The 27,607-nt window shown below is 39.7% G+C and overlaps 1 protein-coding gene across 9 annotated transcripts in view; it reads left to right on the top strand.

Annotated features, from left to right (window-relative positions):
• The window catches only part of LOC149301690 (receptor-type tyrosine-protein phosphatase U), a 332,194-nt gene that overhangs the window by 270,896 nt on the left and 33,691 nt on the right, over nt 1-27,607 (top strand). For 3 of the 9 annotated variants that reach the window (XM_089483669.1, XM_089483673.1, XM_089483678.1), the window contains 10 exons: nt 2,665-2,737; nt 4,788-4,864; nt 8,685-8,702; nt 13,243-13,279; nt 14,273-14,370; nt 14,471-14,587; nt 17,635-17,789; nt 19,775-19,910; nt 23,882-24,031; nt 26,946-27,122. In XM_089483669.1, coding sequence (XP_089339795.1) covers nt 2,665-2,737; nt 4,788-4,864; nt 8,685-8,702; nt 13,243-13,279; nt 14,273-14,370; nt 14,471-14,587; nt 17,635-17,789; nt 19,775-19,910; nt 23,882-24,031; nt 26,946-27,122 — 1,038 coding nt within the window. The remainder of the gene's footprint in view (nt 1-2,664; nt 2,738-4,787; nt 4,865-8,684; nt 8,703-13,242; nt 13,280-14,272; nt 14,371-14,470; nt 14,588-17,634; nt 17,790-19,774; nt 19,911-23,881; nt 24,032-26,945; nt 27,123-27,607) is intronic. The other 6 variants (XM_089483670.1, XM_089483674.1, XM_089483671.1 and 3 more) reach the window with 3 other exon arrangements.

The raw sequence follows: 27,607 nt of genomic DNA on the forward strand, positions 1-27,607 counted from the left end.
GGGGGGGGGGGGCACACCTGTTTAAAAAGACCATGGGAGGCATTACCTCATAACATCTTCCATTGGGACTGCATTGAATGTGAGAAGCTGGGAAGGCTGCATACAGCTAGAAACATGGCCGTATAGCCTTTGGAAACTGTTCAGAAACTTTAGCATATGCAGAACACTGCAGCGAGAATGCTGACTGGGTCCACACATTCACCTTGACCACATGAAATTTAGATACAATTAAGAACTTTGCCACACAGCCACTATAATTTCTCTGAATATTTGTATCCTTTGAATTTTGAAAAAGCATTTTCTTTCACTCAAATTGAATAAGAATGGTTGGGGGAAAAAGTTAATATTTATTAAAGAAAAAATAGCAATACTCGTTGCATCAAACTCCAATCTGCATTGTGAAGATGTACTTTCAGCTGCCCCCCCCCCCCCCCAGCGTGGCAAATTACTTTTGTTTGTCAGGAATTCTTGTGTCATCATGGCAAAGTGCCCGGGATGCAGGCTCAGTTTAAAAATTGGCAGCAAGCCTCTATCTATAGGTTGTAGTTTTTTAAACTTTTGCTGAAAGGACATTGTGTTCCTAAACAATGACATTGCCTATTATCCTATGTCAAAAGAAAACATTTGCTGTGCCTATGCTTTAAAACACTATCATCACAATATGTTTTGTGTCTCACAGGATTTTCTATTGAAATCCCCCTTCCTTACCACAAAATTACTGTGATGTTCAGTTGTTGTGCTTGTCTGAGAGTCTCCTTTTGGATACTATACATTTTACAAAGTACAGGTATTTGAATATTACAAGCATGGAAGGAAAATTCCCCACCACCAACAACACTTTCAGTCTTTTGCTCAGAGACTACTCTGCAGAATAAAGGTGGGGGAAAGAATCCTGGTGGGTAGTGGATTTTTAATCCTTCGGGGGATGTGTGGAATTTCTAGTAGCTTACAAAATAAATATTGTGGAATGAATCCATTATTAAAGTGACCCCCTATGGATTATTCAGCCTCTGTTTTAAAACTTCCAAAGAAAGAGATTCCACCACTTTCCAAGGCAGCATGTTCCACTTTTGAAAAGCTCTTACCATCAGAGAAGGGAATGGTTTCTTTTTAAATAAGAGTTAGTACTGTAGCATGGTCCATTGTTGAACAACTCTTACCTGTAGCTTGAATCCATTGCTCTATGTCCTAGTCTCTAGAGCAGCAAAAACAAACTTTCTCCATCCTCAATATGACATCCCTTCAAATATTTAAACAGGGCTATCATGTCATTTCTCAATCATACTTTCTAGGCTAAATATACCCAGCTCCCTAAAATGTTCCTCATAGGACATAGTTTCCCGACGTTTCACCATTTTCGTTGCCTTCCTTGATATACTCCAGCTTGGATGCACTCTCAAAGGAATTTATTTTTTTCCTATCAGCCAAATATGATGGGCTGAGTCTGTGCTATCCTGGCCCCAGCGCTCACTGTATGCATGTATTTCTGTTCTGATTGTAAGAATTCTGTATGTTTAAATTGTAATTAGCCAATCAGGTGTATTGAAGAAGCTTTTTTGTCTTGAATAATATAAAAAGAGCCATTTTGTCTTGTTCGGGGTCTCAGCTTTTTGGAACTTGAATTCCACTGAGTTCATTGTTTTCCTTTGTCGACAATTGGAAATAAACTTATGGATTTTCAATTACTAGGTCCTCTTGCCAATTCTTGCTCTGTCAATCCTAGATTTTTAAGTTTCCTGAAATTTCTGTTACTGTCCTTGCTGGGATCAGTCCTCCTTGGGATCATTATGCAAACTATGAGTTTGGCACTTTATGTTCTTTGTTATCTAAGGACATTTATTCCCCTTCCATGCTCTGCAGAAGATCCCTGTGATGTGAAGTCGAAGGCTTTCATGGCTGGCATCCATAGTTTTCTGTGGGTTTTTCGGACTATGTGGTCATGTTCTAGAAGAGTTTATTCCTGACGTTTCTCCAGCATCTGTGGCTGGCATCTTCAGTCCTTAACTGACCCTCTTTGGGTTGAGATGCAGGTTTCTCTGTCCCTGCAAGACAGAAATCGTATCTGTAAATATCCCTGGGCTATTTAAGCTACTGAAATAACAGTCTCCATCTTTTAGAATCCCCCCTCCCCCAGTTATGTGAAAATAAATTATTGCCACTAAACACATAGAAAGTACACTGATGTTTGTGACAGATATTCTATATGGTGTGTATCGAAGCTAATATATTCCGTGGTCAGTGTTTGTTTGTTTGTTTTTGCAGGCATTCATCATGTTAGTCCCCAAAGTTCGTCCGTTTACACTGATTGCTATATATTTATTTATTTGCTGCCTTTTTCCCCGCGTGGACTCAAGGTGACTCACAAAAAGAAGCACCTAAAACCTAACAATAAATTTTAAAGAGAATTGTGTTAAACCATAACAACCACGTTTTCATGTCCACCAATAATAAGTCTTTTAGAAAGCTAATGATATTAATTATCAGTTTAAGACTAAAGCACCTCCTAATACTCTGCATTACCACAGTAATGTTCCTGCACACTGTGCCTATATAACCAGGTCTGCATGATGAAATCAACACACAGGGAAGCCATTAGGCATCTGTGCTGTTAAATAAATTAATGTTTGTTAGTTCTCCATAATAGACTTTTTTTTTTATTCCTAGAGTTTCTTTGACGGTTGGGATGCTTCAAAGAAGAAAGACAAGACCAAGGGGAGGCAGGATCACATCCCTACCTGTAAGTATCTTTTAAAGATTGAAATAAAGAAAAAGAAAATGTATATCCTTTTCTTTCATTTCTGGATCCCAAAATGTCTTGAAAATTCTCACAGCCTGGAAAGTATTTACATTTGAGTTGTCATTTGCTAGAATTGCTGATTTCCTGTCAGATATACAAAAGTCCAGTCTTGCTTCAGTCTGCAAAAGCAATCATTTTGTAATAGCCCACAGAACTCAGTTCACACCTTTGGAGTTCCATGTGGTTTGACAGATGTCATCCTTTGTCTATAATTAGTAAGTCTCCAGTGCACTGGCAGCAGAGTTTTATGGGCTTCAAATTTATAACATGATGAAACTCTGCATGTTGGGGTAAAAGTGCTAGCAATCTGATTTGGTGCCTCCAGAATGCAAAAGTGAATGACTGTACGTGTTTAGGCTATTTGTCTGTCTGTCTACAGGCTTGCCTGCCTATCTATCTGTCTAACTAGAATATTTAAACACTGATTTTCATCAAAATGTTCAGTCATAAGTCCTCCTTTTCTTCACGCATATCCCACATTTTCCCCAAAACTGGGACTGAAGCAGCATTCAAAAATTAAAACAAATACTAATAAAAATACATAAGCCACATACGATGTCATGAGTTAAAAACAGACAGAATGTATTATTAAAATAAACATCCACATGCAATTTTTCCAGTTCTTCTTGGGCTTGGACCAAACAGAAGTCAGTGCATCTATGCCCTCTCTTCCTTGTTGAATGTTTCTTGCACTTCCCTCCCCTAACCCTTTTCCTTTTGGCTTACTTACTTGGCATTGTAAGGTGCTTTCATATGAGGTCTGTGTGTAGAGTGAAGCCTTTCTGAGAGGTTCCCAGTTTGATCTCTTTGCAGAAGAAAAGTGACCTTTTTGTAAAGGAGAGACTGGAGAACCTTTACTGCAGATGATAATGAGTTAAATGGGTCTAATCAATCAGTATGTTATACTCATGTTCAGGATTCAAATTAGCCAGCCAACTTTGCTAGCTTCCTAGGAGGCTCCATTGCATTCTTCCTCCATGATCCCCCTTCTTCATGATCACTCAGTACTCCTGCTTACTGAATACCCTGAGATCAAGAGCAGGGCTTAAGTATATTTTTGTACTTTTACAATCCTTACTTCTGCAAATATTAACAGCTTTAATACAGTTTAATTTTAGTGGGCATGCTTTTTTGGCCCTGGGCTCATTAGTAGAAATTTACATCATTCTCATCACCACCACCACATTTATCATCTCTGGTCCAAAACACACTGCAGAAATAATCCAGTTTGAGACTGCTTTAACTGCCCTGGCTCAGGTCTAGGGAATTCTGGAGACTGTAGTTTTGTGAGACATTTACCCTTCTTTGTCAGAGCTCTGGTGCCACATCTCTGCAGTGTGTTTTGGACCCTTGCCGTTATGTGCATCCTAGTGTACATCTAAAGAGAGTATCTCTAACTAGGAAGGTAATTTATTAACGCCTTCCTTCTGCGTCATTAATAGGCTTTAACATAGACTCTTAATATTTATGTGAGACATCCGTTCATGGTGTATGAATGTCTTATAAATCATTTATAGATAGCTGTTTATGAGAAATCATGACTCAGAGAATATTGCCAGGTTTGCCAAAGACATATGCTCACTTCAGATACTAGTACATTCTGCCATTGCTGAAGAGGCTGCCTATTTTCTCCTGCTTCATATAATGAAGAAGAACATGGCCAAAAAAAAAGCTCATCTGTGCCAGGTGAAGCCCACTGCCTATTGTTGTTTTTCTAATAGCAAATCTGTACTAGAATTGCAGGAGCTTATCCCATGGCTTACTAAATTGATTTACCTCTATCTGTCTTAACATGTAACCCAAGACTGAATTTCAATCATCATGTCTTTGATTTTATAGAAACATTCATTTGCCTTGTCTCAAGAAAGTGCTTGAAAGTTTAAAGGAAAAATCACCCTGATATAAACCATGAGGAATTATGAGATTAAGGTCTTCCAGTGTCCTTTTGCATACTGTGGACTGATGGCTCTTGTCTGATTTTTCTCCCCAGATGATCGACATCGAGTTAAACTGCATCCACTTCTTGGTGATCCAAACTCAGACTATATCAATGCCAACTATATTGATGTAAGTGCATTGATGCTGGAACCAATTTTCCTTGTTTTACCAACAGCTTCTGGTTCAACAAAATCTCACTTCATAAAAATTTGAACTCCCCCACCCTTTTGTTCCAGGTTTGTTTGCTTGGGGGGTTGTTTTGTGTTTTGGGGAGGTTTTTAGGTGCCCTCTTAGCTGTGTGGGGCAATCTTTGTCTTCTTTGTTCCCTGTGACTCTCTTTCTCACACAACCTACAAATTTATGGTTCTCACTCAGCTTGATGTTATGTCTCTTCATTTTCTGGTTTGGAATTCTCCTCAGCCCCAAAGGCTAACCTTTTCCTGCACTTTCCTGTCTTTGATTTTAGTCAAAGAATGGAGTATTAAGATGAAGAAGTAGATCAGGCTAGGAACAGCTATATGTGCAAAACTATATGCAAAATCCATGTGTGTACATGGAAGAGTGGACTTGCATAATATTTCCATATCAGTCTGAAAACCATGGCAATTAACCAAAAGGACTGGAAAGTGTAGTCATCTCTGCAGGATCAATTAGTTCCAGAATTAATTTATTATTATTATTTTAGTTAAATTGGAATTGTCCAAAAGGTTGCTTAAACCGAACTCATGACACAATGAAGAAGCAAGCCGACCCATTTGTCCCTAGCACTGATGTTTGGATATAATAGCCTCTGCAAATTATGCTGTCTGAATTTCCCAGACTAATGTGCAGATGAGAACATAATTATTAGACCAATTTTGGAATTCTCCAAATATTGTGGTACAATTCTTATACAAAGATATATCAAAATATGTTTTAAAGCGGGCATTTGCCAGATAGAGTAAAATTTGATTTTTGCACCCTGATATGAACAATAAGAATGTTTTTGACTAGAATGAGAAACCTCTTTCAAAAGATCCTGGAACTCAAAGGGCAGCTGGGAAGTTTGAATATAACTCAAAGGACTGGAATGCTCTTTAACAAGAAGAGGAACATACTGCAAGATCAAGAAGAAATTAAAAAACAAGCAATACAAAAACACTGGAGACAATGCACAGAAGAGTTATATAAAAGAGATGAAAAATGAATAACACATGGAATGAAGAACCATATGAAGATGAATCCTAAATCTTAGCAAGCTAGATAGAATCTGCAATAAGAGAAATCGGAAAGAATAAATCACCAGGAACAGATGATATTCCAGTTGAACTGCTACAATCCACACAGACAGAAACAACTCTAGTATTAATTAAAATATGCCAACAGATATGGAAAACAAAACATTGTCCAAAAGACTGGAAATGTTCAATATACATCCCTACCCACAGGAAAGGAGGCACAAAAGACTGCAGCAACTATAGGACCATAGCATTAATTTCCCAAAAAAGTAAATTTTGCTCAAAATTCCGCAGCATAGACTCCAATCACACATGGAGAAGGACATCCTATAAATGCAAGAAGGATTTAGGAAAGGAAGAGGCACTGGGGACCACATTGTAAACATACAACAGTTAATGGGGCACACCAAAAAATTCCAGAAGAAAATCAGCATTGTTTTATAGCAGGGGTAGGCAACTTTTTTGAGCCGGGGCCCGGGTTGCTGTCCCTCAGACAACTGGGGGGCCGAAACCAAAAAATAAATAATTAAATAATTTTTCAAAATTAAATAAATAAATAAACCGGGACAAATGTAGGACAACATTTTCAAATGGTGGACACTTTTTTTAAAAAAAAAAATAGAGGACACGCAAACAAAATTGCTGATTTTTTTAAAAAAATGTTAATATAAATGCATGTTTCTGAGGCGACTATAGACAATTGCCCCCCTTGCCCCTGTGCGCGAGAGGCCAAAGGCCCCGGTGACAATCGGCGGCAGGACCGGGCTGGGGCCGGTCCCAAGGCCTCGCCGGGCCGCATCCAGCCCACGGGCCGCAGGTTGCCTACCCCTGTTTTATAGACTATAGCAAAGCCTTTGACTGCATAGATCCAGGAAAACTATGGATGGTTCTTAAGGACATAGGAATGCCACTATATCTGATAGTCCTGATGAGAAATCTGTACTTAGGACAAGAGGCTACTGTTAGCACAGAATATGGAAAGAGAGAATGGTTCCCGGTTGGCAAAGGAGTCAGGCAGGGATTTGTGTTGCTACTTGAACCCTACTTGTTCAATCTGTACACAGAAAATATTATGCAAAGTGCAGGTTTAGATTTAGAAGGAGGAGGAGTGAAGATAGGAAGAATGTTACGAAATGCAGATGACTCCATACTACTAGTGGAAAACATCATAAACTTGGAACAATTACTAAGGAAGATCAAAGAAGGAAGTACAAAGACAGCTTGATGCTAAACATAAAGAAAAGAAAAATAATGACCATGAAGTCTCTACATAAATTCAGCCTAAATAATTGTATCAAACTGCTCAGAATGGAGCAGAAGGGATGAAATCAGAAGAAGACTTAGAATAGGAAGGGCAGACATGAAAGAACTAAACAAGATCCTAAAGTGTAATGAGCACTAAAGTGAGCACTAAAGTTAGAATTATCCAAGCCCTTGTATTCCCCATCATCCTGTACGGATGTGAGAACTGGACAATGTAGAAAGCAGATAAGAAGAAAATCAACTCATTTGAAATGTGGTGCTGTAGAAAAGTGCTGAGGGTACTGTGAATGGCCAAGAAGACAAATCAATCCTTGAACAACTCAAGCCTAACTCTCCCTGGAAGCCAAGATGATCAAACTGAAGCTGTTGTATTTTGGTCACATCACGAGAAGCCAGGACTCATTAGAAAAGACAATAATGCTAGGACAGGTAGAGTAGTAGTAAGAGAGGAAGACTGCACAGAAATGGATAGACTCAGAGTGGTCACAAGCCTGAATTCCCAAGATCTGACAGAGGTCTTGGAGATGTCTTCTACACAAAGTCACCATGAGTTGAAGTTGGTTCAAGGGCACTTAGCAACAACAAAACTCATAACCTTGATATAAAATGCATTTGTACATATATGCTTTGTGTGGAAACATGTTTAAAATACACATTTAAATATGATTTTAGTATATAAGCTGCATATAGACATTTTAAAAAGCAGGTTAAAGTGGAAAGGGGATTTTGAAAGGCTTATGAATTAAATTCAAGATGAAATGGAAATAAGCTAATCTCTCCATCTCTACAAATATATTAGTTTTAAAACCATAATACAGAAAATAAAAGATTTAAAAAGATTCCTGAATTGCTAGCAATAGTGCAAAGCATTTGGAATAATTTGTTCTAGAATGGAATCTAATTTTCTCCCCAAATATCTCAGATGTTCCTTCTGCCCATCTTGATGTCAAAAAGTTTGATAATCTATAAATATTTTATGATTTTTCCAGGAGTTTTTCATAAATAAAGTCAATAATCAGTGTTGTTTAGTTTGGTAATTAAGATCTGATGGATATGATAGTCTTTGAGAACTGATAACTTAAATTTTAAACTAAAAATGCCAGTATTTAAAAAAAAATGAAATTTTCCAGTGTCAGATTCAACATTCACATTTGAATTTAAATTTAAATATTGAATGGCAGACAAAAATGAATTTCTGATATAAATATCAATATTTGTCAATATTTATTTCTGATCTCGTCTATTAAAGGTTTTCCAAATCACTTAGCTTGACCTGAAGGGAGCCATGCTTACTTCTTGTGTGCTTTGCTGCTGCTGCTGCTTTATTTCTTCTCATCTGTGTTTCATTGTGCTTCTCTAATGCACTCCCTCTACTAAATATGTTCTAGTCTTCCTTTGATTGTGTCTCACTAATCTGTCTGTCTCTGATCTTTCTTTCTCTTCAACCTGTGTCCAATTGGGCTTCTAAGATTCGGATAAACCGAGAAGTAAGTATATGCTGTATCCCTCTCATTTCTTTCAGCTTTCTTCCATTTATGACTCTAAAAATGTATCTTGGAGTGAAAGAGGGGCACTTCTAATTTACTAAGGGAGCATCCAGAATGAATGAAAAGAATATAAAATTCCAAATTTTATTCCCATTTTTTCTGTTTTTATTTTGACAATCCATTTTCTTTATCCCATAATATTTTCTGTCAGCTTCTGGTAGCATCAGAGGTTACTTGGTTTTAATCCATCATAAAATTGGAAAGAGCAGGAATAAAATCAGGATGTGCCCTGCGTTAGCCTGTGCATGAAGCTGACAACATTTTGCCTCATCTGGAGTACTTCATTCAGCTTTAGGCACCTCATTTTGAGAAGGTTATAGACAAGTTAGAGTGGAGTCAGAGAAGAGCAACTAAGATGACCAGAGTTATGGAAAATAAAACATATGAGGAAAGGTTGAAGGAACTGGGCATTAAGAAGACTGAGGGATGACATGATTGCAGTCTTTAAATACTCTAAATACTCTAAAGTCTATTTAAAACAGACTTTAAATAGTCACAGAGAGGTGGGTGCAGGTTTGTTCCCTGCTGCCCCAGAAGGTAGGTCCCAGGTCTAATGGTTTTAAGTTACAGGAGGACAGATTTGAATAGCAGAAGGAACTTCTTCACAATAAGAGTGGTTCAGCGATGGAACCAAATGCCTAGAAAGTGATGAGGTCTCTTTCTCTGGACATTTTCAAAAAGACTCTTGACAGCTACTTGCTGGGAATGCATTTGCTGGAGATCCTGCATTGAGCAGAAGATTAGCTTTGATGACCCATGAAGCCCATTCCAACTCTATGATCCTTTAATTCTATGGAATAAGGATTCAGCAGGAGATGCTTGCAGAGACAGGAGGTGCCTCTCTACTCCTCTTGTCATGCTTTTATTCTCAAACATGCTGCTTCACACCATTACTACCTCTTCTATATGCAAACGTTTTTGGAGGGATGAATGCCTGAACATAGCTAGGATGCAGTGGAGTACAGTGAGTATGATGCAGGAAGGCTTACTGGGAAGGAGATCTAACAAGGGATTTCCAAATTCTGTTGGAAAAATATGACAAAATGCCATTTCATAGTAACTACAGCGATGCAGTCCACTTGAGTTATGCAAATGTGAAAGTTGGTCCTTAAGGCAAATTAAGCTGCATACTTCTTTTATTTGTTTACTGGATTAGCAAAATGTGCTATTCCATATACATCAAGCCATGCAACTTCCGTGTGTGTGCTGTGTGTATGTATGCACATGTGCATGCATGTGCAGAGTGGCAGGGGGCACATTGCTTCACAATAACTTAGGCTATATGTCTACTAGTATAGCCTGTTTGCATTTCCTACACTAATACAATTGTGGTGTCTGTGTGGTCAAGTCCTAAATCTCTTCTAGAATGAGTGCACAGCAGAATGCCTTTTCCAGTTGCTAGGCAAAACAAATCTGTCTTGCAAGAAGTTAAATATTCAGGAGCAAGTCATTGTGCTTAGTACCACTCCCCATTGAAACAAAGGGAATTGAAGAGGCTTGACTTTGTTTGGATTAGACTCTTAATCTTTTTTTTAAAATGTGCCCTGTGAAATAAGATGACCCAATATTGCATAACTGAGCTATAACTTTTCCTCTCACTTCGTAATATTAGTACCATATATACTCCACTATAAGTCGACCTCATGTATAAGTCGAGGGCAAATTTTGGGGCCAAAATTAGGGATTTTGCTATGACCTGCAGATAAGTCGAGGGTAAAATTTAAAGGCACATAGCAAAGATTTTAAAGGAAGAAGCAAAGCAAAACAATGTCAAAGAACTTACAAAATTCCAGCAGACATAACTCTTTGTGCCTACTCTTAAGGCTGGATGGACGAGAGAGTAGAGGGAGTCAGTGCTTCCAGGCAGATTATACTCTTGCTTTTCACCAGGGGATGGTTCCTTCTTTTAAATTAGAGTTAAGATACAGTTCTTACATTGACCCATGGATAAGTTGACTCAGGTTTTTGGGGTCAATTTTTTGACCTAAATTTCTAGACTTATACATGAGTATATACAGTATATGTGACTTTCATATGTTTTTATTAACCCTTATTCATTGTATACTGGTAATGTTCTTAATTCTTATAAACAAGAAAAAAAGACACCAAGCATTTCCACGAAGGTGTTTGTACTTAATTTGTCATTCTACTTGACTACAAAATGTCATCCACTGTACCCATTTTTAAATTAACATTTATGTTTTAAGGGGTGGTGTTCAAGAAAAACATGTTAAATGGTCCGAAGACTAAAAAATAATGCTGTTTATTCAATTATATATTTCTTATGACAATAGTTCATGGATACTTGGGCTGCAGTCCTAAGAGTAAGGACTGTTAAGCTAAATTCGACTTACTTCTGAGTAGACATTTATAAAAGGTGGATCAGACAACCTCCCCACTACACACAAAAACACCTTGAAAATATCTGTGTTATTCACGGCATGAATTGTGTTGTGATCCTGCTTTCTGGCCCATGTACATGTATGCTGGTTAGCTAAAGGGGCATATGCATATGGTGATGTGTGAAAGATTGCTCAACATGAAAGATGGAAGGACACTGCAGTGGTACAATGAGCCCGCGCCGTACGCAGGTCTCACTTCTATGGCTTTCAGCATACACTGAAGCCGTGGGAGAATGGTGTGCATGCCTGCGCCCCATTATTTTCAATGGGGCACAAGCATACGATTTCCCCCTTACGCTGGGGGGTGGGCAGAAAGGAGCACTGTATGTTAGTGTAATTGCCTGGTGCTCATAATGCTCTGACATAGTGTTGCTTTGGGACACTGTGAAAAATAAATTTAAATCCTGGCTTCCAGGCCCATAGAGCTGGTACTGATGAGAGCAAGGGAGAGATTTAAAGCAGGGAGGGACATGACATTTGTCAGTGATAGGCACCCAGATTCCTGGAGCCCAGTATCTGCCCAAGGATGCCAACTGCTGATACTGAACTAGCAGGAATTGAACCCATAAGATGTCCCTGAAACATTAATAAATATAAAACAGACAATTTCCATGATAGGAGCCAAATTAAACTGTCCCAACAAAACCAATGAAGAGGCTAGGCTAAGTAATTTAGGAGATTATCACACCTGCAAAAAAGACGGGAGCATAGTGGTATACTCCCGTCATTATCCCTTAAAAACATAAAGATTATAGTTTTTTGTGGGTTTTTTGGGCTATATGGCCATGTTCTAGAAGAGTTTCATCTGACGTTTCGCCAGCATCTGTGGCTGGCATCTTCAGAGAATGCAGAGCATTCTCTATCAGGAAGAAACTCTTCTAGAGCATGGCCACATAGCCCCACAAAAAACTATGGATGCCGGCCATGAAAGCCTTCGACTCAACATGAAGATTGTTACACAACATTGTGAGTATCCCGCGATAATCCCATGAATAAACAGGAATTCTAGGAAAATCCCAGTGAATAAAAAGTGGTGTTAGAATTCTTTTTTATTCACAGGGTAATCATGGGATAATCCTGATATCATGTGATAATCTTCTCGTTATTGTACATGATTTGACGGGAGCATACGGCTGTGCTCTCGTTTTATTCGCTAGTGTGATAATCTCTCAAGATTCAATAGAAGCCAAAATGAGGAGAAAGAAATGGAAACTGGAGTCAAGGGATCAAACACTGATTCTCTGAAGTTGAGAAGTATGTTTATGTCATTGTAAATGTTATATAAAGAATCTGTATTTGACATGAAATTTTAATTTTTGAAAGATTAGATAGACAGACAGACCGACCGACTAACAAGTAACATGGATAGAACAGAGCATTTTCATCACATGTTCATCTGCATTTCTATGCTTGGACATTCATGTTACCTCCCAGCTACTACTGCTTATTAATATTCATTTTAAGTATTAGTGTTTATATCGTTTACATTTCAGTTTCCTCCCACTTGCCTCCTACCCAAGCATCCATGCAAATATCTGCCGCATGAGCAGCTGCATGTCATGAAGTAAGCTGCAGTCTATGAAAGTTTATGGCAAATAAAACCTGATAGTGTTTAAGGTGCTACTATACTTTTATATTTTTAAAAGAAATATTCATTTTTAGGAGGCTGTTTGCAAAAACAACATACTCTTGGAGTGATGGCTGCAACCTCCCCCGTTAAAAGCCAAAAGCATTCTGTGGCAAAGAAGTGGGATACATGGACTCTAAAAGGGTTTGGGAAATAGTATTGCTTAAGAGACTCACAAAGAGATGGTTGCTGCGGCTTTCTCAGGATTCCCAACACTGAGCCAGGGCAGTTAAAGCGGTCTCAAAATGGATTATTTCTGCATTGTGTTTTGGATCCTTGTGGGTTTTAAAATATTTGGTGGTAAAAGGAATTAGCAAGAGAGAATTTCAGATGCAGTTTTGAAAGCTTGCAGATGTTGAAGCAAATTCCATGTTTTTGACCAGTTTTTTTTTGGGGGGGGGGACTGTTTTTCTTTCATGAGATCATAACACATCATTTTATTATTTCACAGGGTTACCACAGATCTAACCACTTCATAGCAACCCAAGGTAAATCATTCCATCAACTTCTTGCTATGACATGCCAGTGACTTGCTCCCTTTCCCTCTCCTCCCCCCTCTTTCCATTTCCTCAGAGAAAGCTGCACAAGAAGAGGTGTGCAGGTCCCAAAATGTGGCACTGCTCAGATGTTTCACTGTAAACACAGCTAATGGAAATTATTCCTCCTCTCCTATAGGTCACCAAATGCATCACAAAATTCTCCCAATGCATAGATGGGAGATACCTGGCTTGAAAACAGTACATTTGAAAGGGATCTAGGAGTGCTAGTCAACCATAAATTGAACATGAGTCAACAGTGTGATGTGGCAGCTAAAAAAGCCATTGCAATTTTAGGTTGCATCAAGAGAAGTATAGTGTCTACATTGAGGGAAGTAATAGTGCCACTCTATTCTGCTTTGGTCAGGCCTCACATGGAATGCTGTGTCCAGTTCTGGGCAATGCAAATCAAAAAGGATGTTGAGAAGCTGGCGTGTTTCCAGAGGAGGGTGACCAAAATGGCAAAGGATCTGGAAACCATGCCTGATGAGGAGAGACTTAGGGAGCTGGGTATGTTTAGGCTGGAGAAGAGGTTAAGAGGTGATACGATAGCCCTGTTTAAATATTTGAAGGGATGTCATATTGAGATGGAGAAAGCTTGTTTTCTGCAGCTCCAGAGAACAGGACCCAGAGCAATGAGAAGAGATTCCACCTAAACGTTAGGAAGAACTTTCTGACAGTAAGAAGACACTCCCTCAGAGTGTGGTGGAGTCTCTTCTATGGAGGTTTTTAAACAGAGGCTGGATGGCCATCTTGTCAGGGTTGCTTTGATTGTGTATTCATGCATGGCAGGGGGGTTGGACTGGATGGCCCTTGAGGTCTCTTCCAACTTTATGATTCTGTGATTCAAAGCCACTCTGAGATATATCACCACTGTGTTTTGATAGATCCCCTTTGACTCCCTGTACCACTGTGACATTTCAGTTCTCTCCCTTTGTTTTTCAGGACCCAAACAGGAGATGATTTATGATTTCTGGAGGATGGTGTGGCAGGAACACTGTTGCAGCATTGTGATGATAACAAAACTGGTGGAAGTGGGGAGGGTAAGTGATTTAATAAGTGGCTACAGATGGATCTTTGGATGTTTCTTACTGCCTCTGCCCACAGGCACACACACTGTTCTGTTTTTGTTATTTTGTGTAGGTGAAGTGCTCCAAATACTGGCCAGATGACTCAGAGATGTATGGAGACATTAAAATTACCCAGGTGAAGTCAGAAACCCTGGCAGAATATGTCGTAAGGACATTCACTATGGAGCGGGTAAGCACTTCACGCTTCCAGATTAGGCACTCTCCTTGCTGTGGAAATGTTGTGAATCATGCTATATTAGTCATGCTTCTTCTACAATCAGAATAGTTTACAAGAGTGTGAGAGCTATCTCTCCGAGACCTTCTCCTGGTGAATCTATTAGAAGAATGCAAGGATTATAAGGAAAATACTTAAGCTATCAATAGTAAGCAGTCAGGAGCCATTTTCACTAGAGTGAAGTCAACACACAGCCTGGGAATCATCTCTCAGCTCAGGCTCTTTCTTTTCTACTGTGCTGTGCTTGGAAGAACATGCAGCACTTCTGCATAAGGTCTTCCTTACTATTTTTGTGGATATTTCATGACTGAGTAGAAATGTACCTACTGGAATTCTGCATCCTATTTGCTAGTTGCAAATGGATCACTCTATTTCTGATTTATATTAGGTGTAGACACATTGAATCATAAATCAGTTCCATCATGTTGTAATTACAAAACCTCATGGAAATTCACATTTGAATTTGAATTTAGCACGTTTTTGTGTAAAATATTTTTATGCTTCTCCTCAGTATAAATATATGGACACATGTCTTCTTAGGATACTAGTTTCTGTGCACATTACTCCTAAAATATGTGTTTTCATATCATAAATTTCAGAAAAATGCACAAGTATAGCTTATCAGTCTGGGATGTGTGATTTAAATCAGTTTACTTAAGCTGATCAAAAATCTCTAACATGACTATAGCATGTAGGAGCTTGCAAATTTAGTAGCAGCTCTACATGTCTTCTGTGTGCCTGGGTACCATGACGTTTGCTTATGCTATAGAACAAATGTCTCTGAGGTTTACAGGGAGGGTTTTCTTTTGTCTGCTTAAAGCTTCTATTATGCTATCCAAAGTTTCTGTTGCTTTGCTTTAAGATCCATCCTAACATCATCTCCTATAAAACTGTACATTGATGGTCAGAATTCCACCATCTCAGGTTTCCTGGGTTATATGTACTTTTACATACTCCATTGAAGGATGTCCTCTCAGTAAAATAATACTATAGAGTGACACTTTGGCTGCAACTCCACTGCAGAATTAATGCAGTTTGACACCACTTTAACTGTCATGGCTCAGTTCTGAAATTGGTAAGTTATGTGAGAAATTTAGCCTTCTCTGTCTGGTGTCTGTCTAGAGAGTTCTGGCACAACAACAAACTACAAATCCCAGGATTCCATAGCATGGAGTCATGACTGTTAAAGCGGTGTTACTGCATTAATTCTGCAGTATGACAGCAGCGTCTATTAATGTGGTTTTTCTTGATGATTTCAGGCTAAGCATCATGTAATGATGGGCAATTATTCTGTTTTCTAGACAGCAGTTGAAAGCTCCATGGCAATTACTGAGCAGTTGTACTGTATCTTGGGATATCCACAACTGTCATTCACCCCTTAATCTTCAGGAATGTTAAATCACAGACTTGTTACAAGTGAAATGCCAAGAGCCTTGGGGATCTAGTTACCTCAGAATAATTCCAATGCACTTGCCAAAATCTTCAGTACAAAGACCCCTTAATCAGTAGTCTGGGATTTTTCTACCAAGAAATGCTAATTCTGTTACTAAGACTTGAATGAATTTATTACGGCATACAGCCAGCATAAAATAGTTACTAAGAACCTACAAGCTAGTATTCCGATTTTACTAAACCTGTATGATAATAGCTCAACTTACTATGACAAGGATGAAGGCAGGTATAATATGTAAAGAAGAGCAGGCAGCATGGCAGGCAGTCATGGGGGTGAGCCTGATTTTGCAAATGATTTTTTTTACTTTGTTTATTAAATTAATATCCCAGTTTTCCTTCAGTGAACTCAGTCTAATATATGTGATTTTGACTCATGACCCAGACCTCTTAAAAGTTGGTGAAGCAGGTTAGATTTGCTCAGAGTCATGCCCAGAAGCATTCTGGTTCAATTGGGGAAGCATCAATATGGAAAAAGAGACAGACATTTTCTGGGATGAATCGCAAAGTGAAATCATGACTTCAGTGTGGGAAAACTGTTTAGGCACTGTTCCACAATTGCTATTGTTCAATAAGGGGAACATGTTGTATGCTTATTTCATGCTATTAGTCATCACGGGTAAAAACTGGTATTTATGATTATGTTTGCTTTAATGTCCTCCCTTGCAGGAGACACAGAATTCCACACTATTAAATTCTTCTGCAAACTTAATTCTGCCTCCCAGTGCTGATTAACTGCAGCTCCTGGATTGCTTGGTTGTGTAAATTCATTTCTTTCCATTTGTTTGTGGAAACTGTGTATTTTTCCATATAGGAATATGCATGTTATAATTCATATACTTTATAGTTTATAAGCATATATGAAAAAGAGACAGTTTTTTACATGATGAAGGTGCAGGATCAAATACTCTTCCATTACGTTTGCAGACATAGTCTAGGTTGTTAGAGCTGTATCAACACTGGAAAGTGCCACCCTGTCCCATTTACAGGGGATGTGATACATTTGGCACAGATTAACCAGCTCTGGTCCTGAGGGTAGCACTTGTCAATGCAGATAAATGCTGTTCCAAAACCGGAAAGCCCTGCTAGAGGGAAACTTTTGGTAGTTGTTTTTCAAAAAAGTAACATTTCCAAACTCTGCCAACCTTACCCACTTTCTCTAAAATCTTGCTTTCCTGAACAGGAAGTATTAATTTTACTGTCTCTTTCTTGGGGAGGGGTAATATTTCATCTATATACCAGAGATCCTACACCTCTTTTAATTTTTTTTAATATTTATTAAATTTTATTAAATAGTTTAAAAAATAGTTCCACGTCTCCTCCTCCTCCTCCTTGACACACCACACTCTCCACGAACACAGGTGGGTCCTCAAGGCCACTCCAATTACTCCGTCTGGTTGTTTGTCATCAGTGTTTTGAACTGTATTTTGAATTGAGAAACAGGACCTAATAGTTTGAAGGTCCAGAGAGGAAAATTCCAGAAGCATTGATTTCCATCTCTCAGCAGAAATGGATGCAGAAATGGAAATGTCCCCCCACTCAATCTTTTTCAGAGGGGCTACTCAGCAAGGCATGAGGTAAAGCAGTTTCACTTCACATCATGGCCTGAACATGGGGTGCCTTACCATGCAACGGGGCTACTGGCATTCATTCGCAGGGTGAAGGCTTCTACGCCTCCAGATGCAGGACCCATTGTTATTCACTGCAGGTAAAAGCAAGTATACCACATCACATTTATCTCCTTTCTCTTCTTCTTTTTAATTGCATCCACATGTTATTGATTTCTGAATTAGTTGATGAATACTAATGATGATAGTTACTTAATGCTTTTTATAGATGAACTTAAATGTTGTCAGTTTGTATCATTGATTAACTTTCTGAAGAAATAGCTCCAAAAAATTGCACCCATTTCACGTCCAAAGTTACTACACAAGCTATTTTGCTAAAATAACAAATGACTATGAAAATCACACAGTTTTATACAAGTGCTCTTAAACCTGCTTTTCATTTTTTTTGCTTGCTTGTGAAGCAACCCCTAGCTACAAGAGAATCCATCAAAATTGCTCTTTCTCTTTGAATATTCACCATACAGCTATTCTTCATAAATTCTGTATTACACTTCTTTCTATGCAAGAACAACAAAGACTGATGAATGAAAGCTAGGGAAATTCTCCTCTCACCCACACACACCTTTTTAAAAAAGTTCTCAATTGCTTCATCAGGATTCATTCATCAGGAACAAATGTAATTATTTTCCTCAGCCTGTAATCATTGATAATCACAACAAGTGATTCAGCAGCCCTAGAAATTAGTGTATTTGCCTGTTAAAGCTTCAATGGAAAAGGGGTTCCACTTTGCTGTGTTATGATTCTGTTGCAGCTTTGAAGGGCTGATCTTCTGTGAGAGGGGAAATCTGGATTCAGTCCTGTGCAACAGGCAGGCTTTACATGGGAGAGGGATGTTGTTTTAATCAGCATGGGAATGTGGGTTTAAAAAAATCAAGCTATAGCAGTAAGGAGAAAGGGGGAAAGATAGTTATTTACTGTATATACTCACATATAAGTTTAGAAATTTTAGCCAAAAAATTGATCCAAAAAAACTAGGTTGCGTTATCCAGGAGTCAATGGAACTTAATGCTTATCAAAAAAGGAACCATCCCTTTCTTCGAATAGAGTGGCAAAAGGTGAGAGCTTAATCAGTCCAGGGAGCACCTCAAAGAAGTGATGGCAGCTGTTTGGTGTCCCCCCTCAAAGGAATGTTGAGAGGAAGTGGATTCTGAAGGATTTGAATAAATTGTGTATGCTTCTCAGCTTTTCTGGGTTAAAATTGGGAAAAGTTATCACATTATGATAACCATTGCTAATGTAGTTGCCCCTTTCTTTTCTTTTTGCATACAGTATCCCAGGGGAGATCCATTCCAGACCCTGCCACAGATGCCAACATCTGCAGATGCTCAAGTTCCGTTGTCTCCAATGGCAGCATGTGCTTGCAGCCATACCACCATTAGTGACAACAGAATGTCAGTGGCAGTGCATGCATATGCCCACATTGCCATTAGGCACAGCCCCCACTGTCCCCAGGGGCATCACGGCCGCATTAGGGACAACAGGACTTAATGGCAGTGCAGCGGTGTGCATGCACTGCCACAGGACAAGGGGGGCTATCCCAAATGGTGGTGCAGCCATGTGCATGCACTGCCATTGGGGACAACGTGGACTTGCCATCTGCAGATGCTTGAATCTGTAGGTGGCAAGTCCATGGATACTGAGGTGCCAACTGTAGATTTTCATAGCTACGTTTGCTTCTGGTTGCTTCCCACAAAAGTGGCACAGCCACCATTTACCATAGTTCCCTCTCCATCCATCTAGCTTTTAGGGTGAGCAAAAACAATTTTCACAAAGAGTGACATTTGTGTGCATTTTTGAAATGCACAAATGCATTCTTCCTTTATACCATTTTTGAACCCATTAGTGTAAACAAGTCACATTGAAATGCTGTCCCGACAAATTTTAACCCATTTCTATTAAAGTAAGGTGCAAACAGAAGTGAATGAATTTTGAACAAGTGTTCAGCCTATGCATTTTGTATACCCTACGAGCCTATGGTAAGGGGTGCATAGTGTTTTAATAAATGAGAAATAAATGAAATTTAAGCCCTACCATTTTTTTCCCTTTTACATCCAATTGCCCATAGTGCTGGGACTGGGAGGACAGGTTGCTACATTGTTCTGGATGTGATGCTGGATATGGCAGAGTGTGAAGGTGTTGTGGATATTTACAACTGTGTGAAGACGTTGTGCTCACGGAGAATCAACATGATTCAGACTGAGGTGAGTTGGGAATGGGAGGAAAGGATCCTATATGCTTTGCTCATTATATACTCTGGTACAGTTAGAAGGGATTGGCTGTGGGTTATTTTAATAGGAGGCTTGGCTTACACAGTTTTGGCAAAGCAGCACCTCAGAGGACTGACTGAGGATTAAAGACCAGATACTGTATGTACATCTGCCTTGCACTATGTTCCATTTTACTAAGTCTTGGAAATTGTGTTTATATACAGAGTGCATTCCCAGTTCAGTTTGTTAATAACCTATAACAGAGAGAGAGGGAGAGGGAGAGAGAGAAACATATATTTCAGTGATTAACTGCATCTTCCTTGGGTCCAGGAAAAAACTGGGAAAAGTGCTGTTGGTTTGCCCTTTAATTACTTGTATACATATATACTCAAGCAATTTGCATCCAGTTTGTATCCAGCTATCTTTTTTTCAAGTGTTTTACTGGCCATCTTGTTTAATCTAAAGTATGCTATATTTTTACAAGAGAAAATAACTAAGGGCCAAAACAGACCAGCAGCTGGCTTCAAGCCAGGTTGGGCGCATAGTGTTCACACGTGCCACACCCCAAGTAGCCTGGAAGTCGTACCAGTGATTACATGCTAGGCGGCTTCCGGGTGACTTGGGCGCGTGGCAGTTAGATGCCACATGCCCCAGAGCCAGCGAAAATCTGGCTCCAGAGGTAAAGCAGCAGCTTTTTCCTGCCTCAAATAGGAAAGGATATTTTCTGCTCCTATGTGGGGTGGAAGATGGCTGGATGGGGACTGCGCGTCTGTTTGCCATGGCCCCAATCCAGTCTAAATCGGCCGGCTCCAAGACACCCCATTGGGGCCATCTGTTTTGCCCCTAAATGTCAGTTCACTATAGAACATCTCAAAGTATATAAGGTTTTAAATATTATTTCTCAAGGTCATGAGATCCAAAAACCAGTATATGTGCCAGAATGTGTTCTCTTGCCTGCAGAATGGTATAAGGATCATCATCTGTATATATACTATAAATGATTAAAAATGCAAACCTGCTACACTTTTCCCAAATCTGTCCTGGATCCGAGAGGGATGCTATTACTACACACACACACACACACACACACACACACACACAAGCAATTAACAAACAGAAGTGGAAAATATAGGGAAAATATTTTGGATTCCACCTTGGGTTGCTAAAATTGAAACTGAACTGCCTAAAAGATAGTGGTTTAGAAAATCCACTGATCCTCATGACATGGATTAGAGGTCCCACCACCCCAAGCACATTAGAAGAAATAGTGTCTACAAGCTGGCTCTGAGAATCAGACACATCTGTAATGCTGAAGAAAACTACTGTAAAAGGGCCATTAAACTCAAGCAACATCTGCTTCAAAGGGGATATCCTTATATAATTGATGACAACATCAGTAGAGCAACTATCATTTTGAGAGAAAATCTTTTCCACAGAAGTAACCATCAATAACACATTCCATTGGTGGTAGCTTGCCATCAGCATCTGTCAGCTACTGCATGGCAATTAGAGAAAGCTATTCATTGCTAACAAATTATTAACATCTTGCTAGAACCATCAGATAGCTTCAAGTTATATTTTTTCACCAGCCACCAAATCACCAGAAATAGCTGATTAAAAACTGTCCTGAAAACACCAGTCAGTAATCCAGGATCACAGCCTTGTGATTCAAAGTGTTGCATCACCTGTAAATACCTTAACCAGACGGTCATTTTTAGGAACACAGTGACTGGCAGAACCTGCACATCACCTGCTGGTCCTGCAATCTTAGTTATGTGATTGAATGCCAAGTACAGGATGCCATCTGTGGTACATGGGCAAAATAGCCATTGGCCTGCATACATGCTTCAGAAATCATAAGTCTGTATCTGCACTGCAGAAATCATCCAGGTTGACACCCTTTAACTGCCATAGCTCAATGCTATGGAATTCTGGGAACTGTAGTTTGTTGAAGTAGTACAACAAAACTGTGACAGTAGTCCCAGAGCTCTTTGATGGAGAAAGCTAAACAACTCACAAAGCTACACTTCTCAGAATTCTTTAGCCCTGAGTCATGGAAGTTAAAGTGATGTCAGACTGGATTACCATATTTTCCGGCATATAAGACGACCCCAAACTTTTCCTGTTAAAATATAGAGTTTGGGATATACTCGCCGTATAAGACTACCCCTCTTCCAGCGCACACCAAATAATTTTTTTTAAAAACATCAGATTTGATTTCAATATGGTAATTTAAATTCAAATGCTTATGACATGCAGGTACTTAGCAGGAAAACTTGTTGTATACAAAGCCTGCTTGGCTTGGTCAGCTCTCCCTGCCTGCCCAGCCCTCCCTGTCTCCAAGACTATCAGAGCGGTAATGCAAACACGGCTCTTTTTTTCATACCCCAAGCATCCCGGATGCCTGCAACTTGCTCTGGCCTTCACTTACACCTTCTGGGTGAGGCGCCCCCTCACCTTGTCATCGGGACCGCGTTAAGTCACTTCTTTCTATGAATCCTAGTGAGTGGATTTTCTTCTACCGTAAATGTACAGTGCCACCCTTCCTGCTTTCATACGATCGCCGCATATGACGGGGATGTGGCCGCGGCCGTTTTTGAGCTCCCCCCATCATATGCGGTGACCGCAGATTCTCCAGTTCAGCTCAGAGGTTTCAGCACCCAGTGTATAAGATGACCCCTGACTTTTGAGAAGATTTTCCTGGGTTAAAAAGTAGTCTTATACACTAGAAAATACAGTATGGATGCAGTATGGATGCAGCCATAAATCTGCAGTCCTGACCAGAAAAATAGAGCAATCAGTGGCTAGGCATTTCAATTTAGAACATCATGGCCCTTCAGGTTTTTTTCCTGTTTGATAGTGGGTGCCTTCTCCTTCAGACATTTTGGACAAAAGGGAGGATTTTTGAATTTATAGACTTAAATGACCTTACTTTAGAGAATAATACTATCATCCAGTAAAGAATGCTGATAACAGAATGTTCTGAATGTTGTATGTAGCTCAGTTTCCTCTTTCACAACGGAAGTAGGTGGAAACCAAAACATTTTGCTTATGCTATATTTTTTCCAGTTCTGTTTGTCAATAATTTCCATATCTATCTATTGATATGAATCATATTAGCTGGAGAATTATAGTCCAAAATATTTGAATGAAAAGGTTGTGGAAAGTTGATAAGGAAACTTTCCTCAGGAAAGTTTGCCTGGATGTGATACTGTAATCCTTTCAGCACAAGCTGAAGATATATTTATTCTCCTAGAATCATAAAGTTGGAAGATATCACAAGGGCCATCGGTCCTATCCCATTCTGCCATGCAGGAATACACAGTCAAAGCACTCCCGACAGATGGCCATCCAGCCTCTGTATAAAAACCTCCAAAGAAGGAGGCTCCTCTACACTCCAAGGCAGCATATTCTCCTAGGTATTTGGACCCTTGCGATGTTCATGCTGGATTGTTATTGATGGGGATGAGGAGGAAATGTAAATATCAGCATTGTAGATGACTATTTTGAGGGCATTTTCAGTAATTTTTAATGATGTTTTATTGATTGTGTATACATCGCTGTTTTATTTTGTAAAATTAATTATAGATTATTACCTTTAATATAGCTTGAAACATGTATTTTGTTTTGTGCCAATAAAGGCCTTGCTGTTTTGTTATGTTTGAATGTTATTGTGCTTTGCTACATGGTCAACATGGCTATTCCAGATATGTTTGTGGAAGATGTGACTCATACATGGAATAAATGATTTAATGAAGAAATTAACAAAATAAAATAGAGCTGGTTTGTTTGTCTGTTCAGTCATTTAGATCATTTTTTTTTTAAATGTTTAAAGTGTTTACTGGGTTGAGCCCCAACTGTTGGTTTAGTTTTGTTGTATACAACTTAAAAATTATAACGGAGTAGTGGAATATAAATATAATAAATACATAATGCTTTGATATGTTTTTCCACTGCTGCTAAAGGAGCAATATGTCTTCATCCATGATGCCATCTTGGAAGCCTGCCTATGTGGAGAAACCAGCATCCCTGTCAGTGAATTCAGATCTGCATTTAAAGAGATGGTCAGGATAGATCCACAGAGTAACTCATCACAGCTACGGGAAGAGTTCCAGGTGAGTGAATGAAAACTGGAGGCTTTCCTAAATATAAGAAACAATCTCAAAATACGTATTTAGTCCATAGGCCCAAGATAACCACACCCGAAGTCTAATGTGCATGCAGCTTAAATATTAATCAGAAGCAGCCACTTGAGTTGAGATCCAACCTTATTTCCAGACAAGGACACCAGCTGCATGACTGGCAAATGTTCAGAGCTGTTTCCAGTGTTAAGATGCAATGACTGGACAACACTCTTGAATTTCAGCCCTTTCATGTACTGTTAAAGTGGGATAAATCAAACAACAAAATGACAATATTTGCAGGCTTAGCATCAACAGATGGCATCATTAGGCATCTACCAAGTCTGCACACCATTGCGGGGTTCTGCTACCAATTTCTGGGACATCACAGGCCTGATGTTTTTGCTGTCTCTTTAGTTGCCATCCGTGGATGATCAAGCAGTGAGAAAAGTACAAAGAAAGGATGGGTAACTTCTGCAGGCCTTTTTATTTTGGGAGATGCTTTGAATCTACAAGAAGATAGTGATCTAACTAGAGAGAATATAATATATCATTCAGTAAGGGGACTGCAACTCAGAATAGGTAGGAGGGTAGGTAAAAGAATACCTAGTCACTCTAAATGAATTCAAGTCTCCAGGATTTCCTATTTCAGTTGTGTCCACAACTAGATCTCCCAAGTCCCAGTCTAGCACTGGAGCTTCTACTTTATTCTGACTCTCAATTTTTGCTGCTGTTTATCTGATCTTTTTGTGGTAAGGTGTTTTTTGTGGTAAGATGATTTTTGTGGTAAGGTGCTATAGAAATCAGCATTAAATAAAGTTAAAAATAATTTGAGTTGGGGAGGTGGCCATCACTATTGGTGGATGGCATCCAGGTGGTGGAAGAATGACAAGGGGGCTGTTTAGAAGTGGTATTAAGAACAAAATCCATTGCTGAACTAAAGCTATATTGGAAGGGCTCCATGCTGGGCTGAAACTGTACAATGCTTTTCAAATGGGAAGAGTATGTAATCCAAACTCCCCTAGCTCATATCATATTTCCATCACTAACCCAAGCTAAACATTAAATCACATTATTTGCATGTTGACAGTCCCAAATTCATCCCTGACATCCCCAGGTAGACTAACAAAGGTGCCTGTCTTCAATCCTGGGCACCCTTTGTCAGTCACCTTAGACATTATTGAGCTAGTTGGACCAATATTCCCTCTCAATGTAAGGAATATATATATATTATGTGTTCAAATAGGCCTTCCTTGTTGAATTGGCCTGTGATACATTTACGGGTTGTTCCCACTTAAGATTTGAAACGATTTAAAATACAACGTTTTTAATAAAATCGATTCAAAATAACACTGTTCTTATCCCGCCATCCGAATCGCTTTGTTCATCGTTCCCATCTGTTTGTTTAAATCGAAGTTTTTACCTGCAAGCGTTCCTACTTGGCATGAAATCGGTGTTTAAATAAAGCGATTCTTCTCCTCCATACCTTATTTGGAGCTGTCAATCAATAGTACGTCAGAATGACGTAACGTTAATCCGGAATATTTGGAAGCGATTTATCTTTTGGCATCGTTTCCATTTCATTGACAGCCAGGGAGAATCCCTTCAGAGAGCCCAGAGATCAATGAAGGAGGCTGCTGGCAAAAAGCGAAGCTCTTTCCAGAGGAACTATGGGATAGGTTTTGGAGGGCAGCATCCTTTCTCCCAAGACAGCCAGGGAGAATCCCTTCAGAGAGCACAGAGATCAATGAAGAAGGAGGCTTCTGGCAAAAAGCGAAGCTCTTTCCAGAGGAACTATGGGATAGGTTTTGGAGGGCAGCATCCTTTCTCCCAAGACAGCCAGGGAGAATCCCTTCAGAGAGCACAGAGATCAATGAAGGAGGCTGCTGGAAAAGCAGGGAGGGAGCACTCTTCCCAAAGATTCTCTTTCCAGGGTTGGAGGAGAAGGCAGATTCCATTTGAGAAATGGAGGGAGAAAGGCTCTATCCCCCCCCCCCCCCCATTGATCAGTGCCCTTCCTTGCCTGGGTGAGATCAGATGCCTCCTCGCGAGGAGCCTTCCCTTCCCTGTCTGGGCGAGATCAGTGCCCAAGCGGGCAGGGAATGTCTCCTCACGAGGAGCCATCCCTTCCCTGCCTCTCCTCCGTTAGAAATGGGCTCTCCCCACACAGAGGGGAGGTTGCAATCCACCGGGGGAAGCCTTGAGCAGCCGGGACTTCAGGTGTTTAAAGCGCTGAAGAGATTAAGCGCCTGTAAACCATTAAAATAAAAAATAAAAATAATCCTTATCTCTTATTGAAAGACCACAGCGGACAAAGGGGTGAGGGAAGCAAAAATGGCGACAGCCAGACAGATGGGGACAGAAAGGGCAACTCCCCCAAGGACAGCCCCATCGCACTCCGCTCCTCCCATTCATCTAACGCTTTCAAAGGCTGTCGTTCCTATTTAAATGCTCCGGTTCCTAAATCGAATCAATGGAAAAACGTAGGTCAGACCCTAGTGTTTTTTTAACACGTGTTAAATGAGGAAAACTCGAATCAAAATTTTATTCCGCTCTACAATTCGATTTGTAGTGGAGACGATTGCGGGTTGCTCTAGAACCGTTCTAGGTTTAAATCGGATCCTAATAGGAACGCCACTCCTTGGATTCGATTCAGAACGCGGGGTTTCACCTAGTGAGAACAACCCCTTAGATTCACAAGTCAAACAATAATGAAAACACGTAATGCTTTCCACACAAAACATGTGGTCTGCCAGTGAGCTATAACCCCTCCAGAAATATGCCTGGGGCTCATGGTTTGTTTAATATCACTGGTAATATAAAAGAAGGTTGCCCGTCATTATTTCTGTGAATCTCTCCTCTCCCTGAAATTTTGAAATGCTGCCTAACCTGGTTTCTTTGTGTCCAGCAGACTTTGAATTCTGTAACACCCCACCTAGATGTGGAGGAGTGCAGCATTGCCCTTTTACCACGCAATCGGGAAAAGAATCGCAGTATGGATGTGCTGCCTCCTGATTGGTGCCTCCCCTTTTTGATCTCCATGGATGGAGATAGCAACAACTACATCAATGCAGCCTTAACTGATGTAAGTATGTTCTACTAGGTAGTAGCAAGAATTAGAAAGTGCCAAGACTTGTACCTACTGTTTGGGAAGTGAAAAAAGCATTGCCTGGTACAAGAAACAATACAACACCCAATCAAGATTGGAGCCATCAAAACAGTTCTATCTTCACAATGCTTTTCTAGTACCAGGTGATGATTTTCAAATTAGCAGATGGCACCAAATTAGGAGGGGGAGCTAATACCCTAGAGAACAGAATTTCAAATTACCTTAACAGATGGTTCACTTAGGCAGGAAAAAAAATGAAGTGCACAGATATAGGATAGGTGACACCTCATTTGACAACAATACATACAATATTCTTAGTAGACTACAAGCTAAACATGAGTCAATAATGTGATGCAGTAGCTGAAAAAGTGGCGGCACCTAGAACACTGTTACAGCAATGAAGAACACTGTACCTCCAACAGTGCTGCAATGACCAACTGTGCTGAGGGCTATACTGGTCC

This window comes from Sceloporus occidentalis, unplaced genomic scaffold (genome assembly GCF_023333645.1).
Source record: "Sceloporus occidentalis isolate IW3139 unplaced genomic scaffold, rSceOcc1.0.p SCAF_20, whole genome shotgun sequence".
Classification (NCBI taxonomy): Eukaryota; Metazoa; Chordata; class Lepidosauria; order Squamata; family Phrynosomatidae; genus Sceloporus; species Sceloporus occidentalis.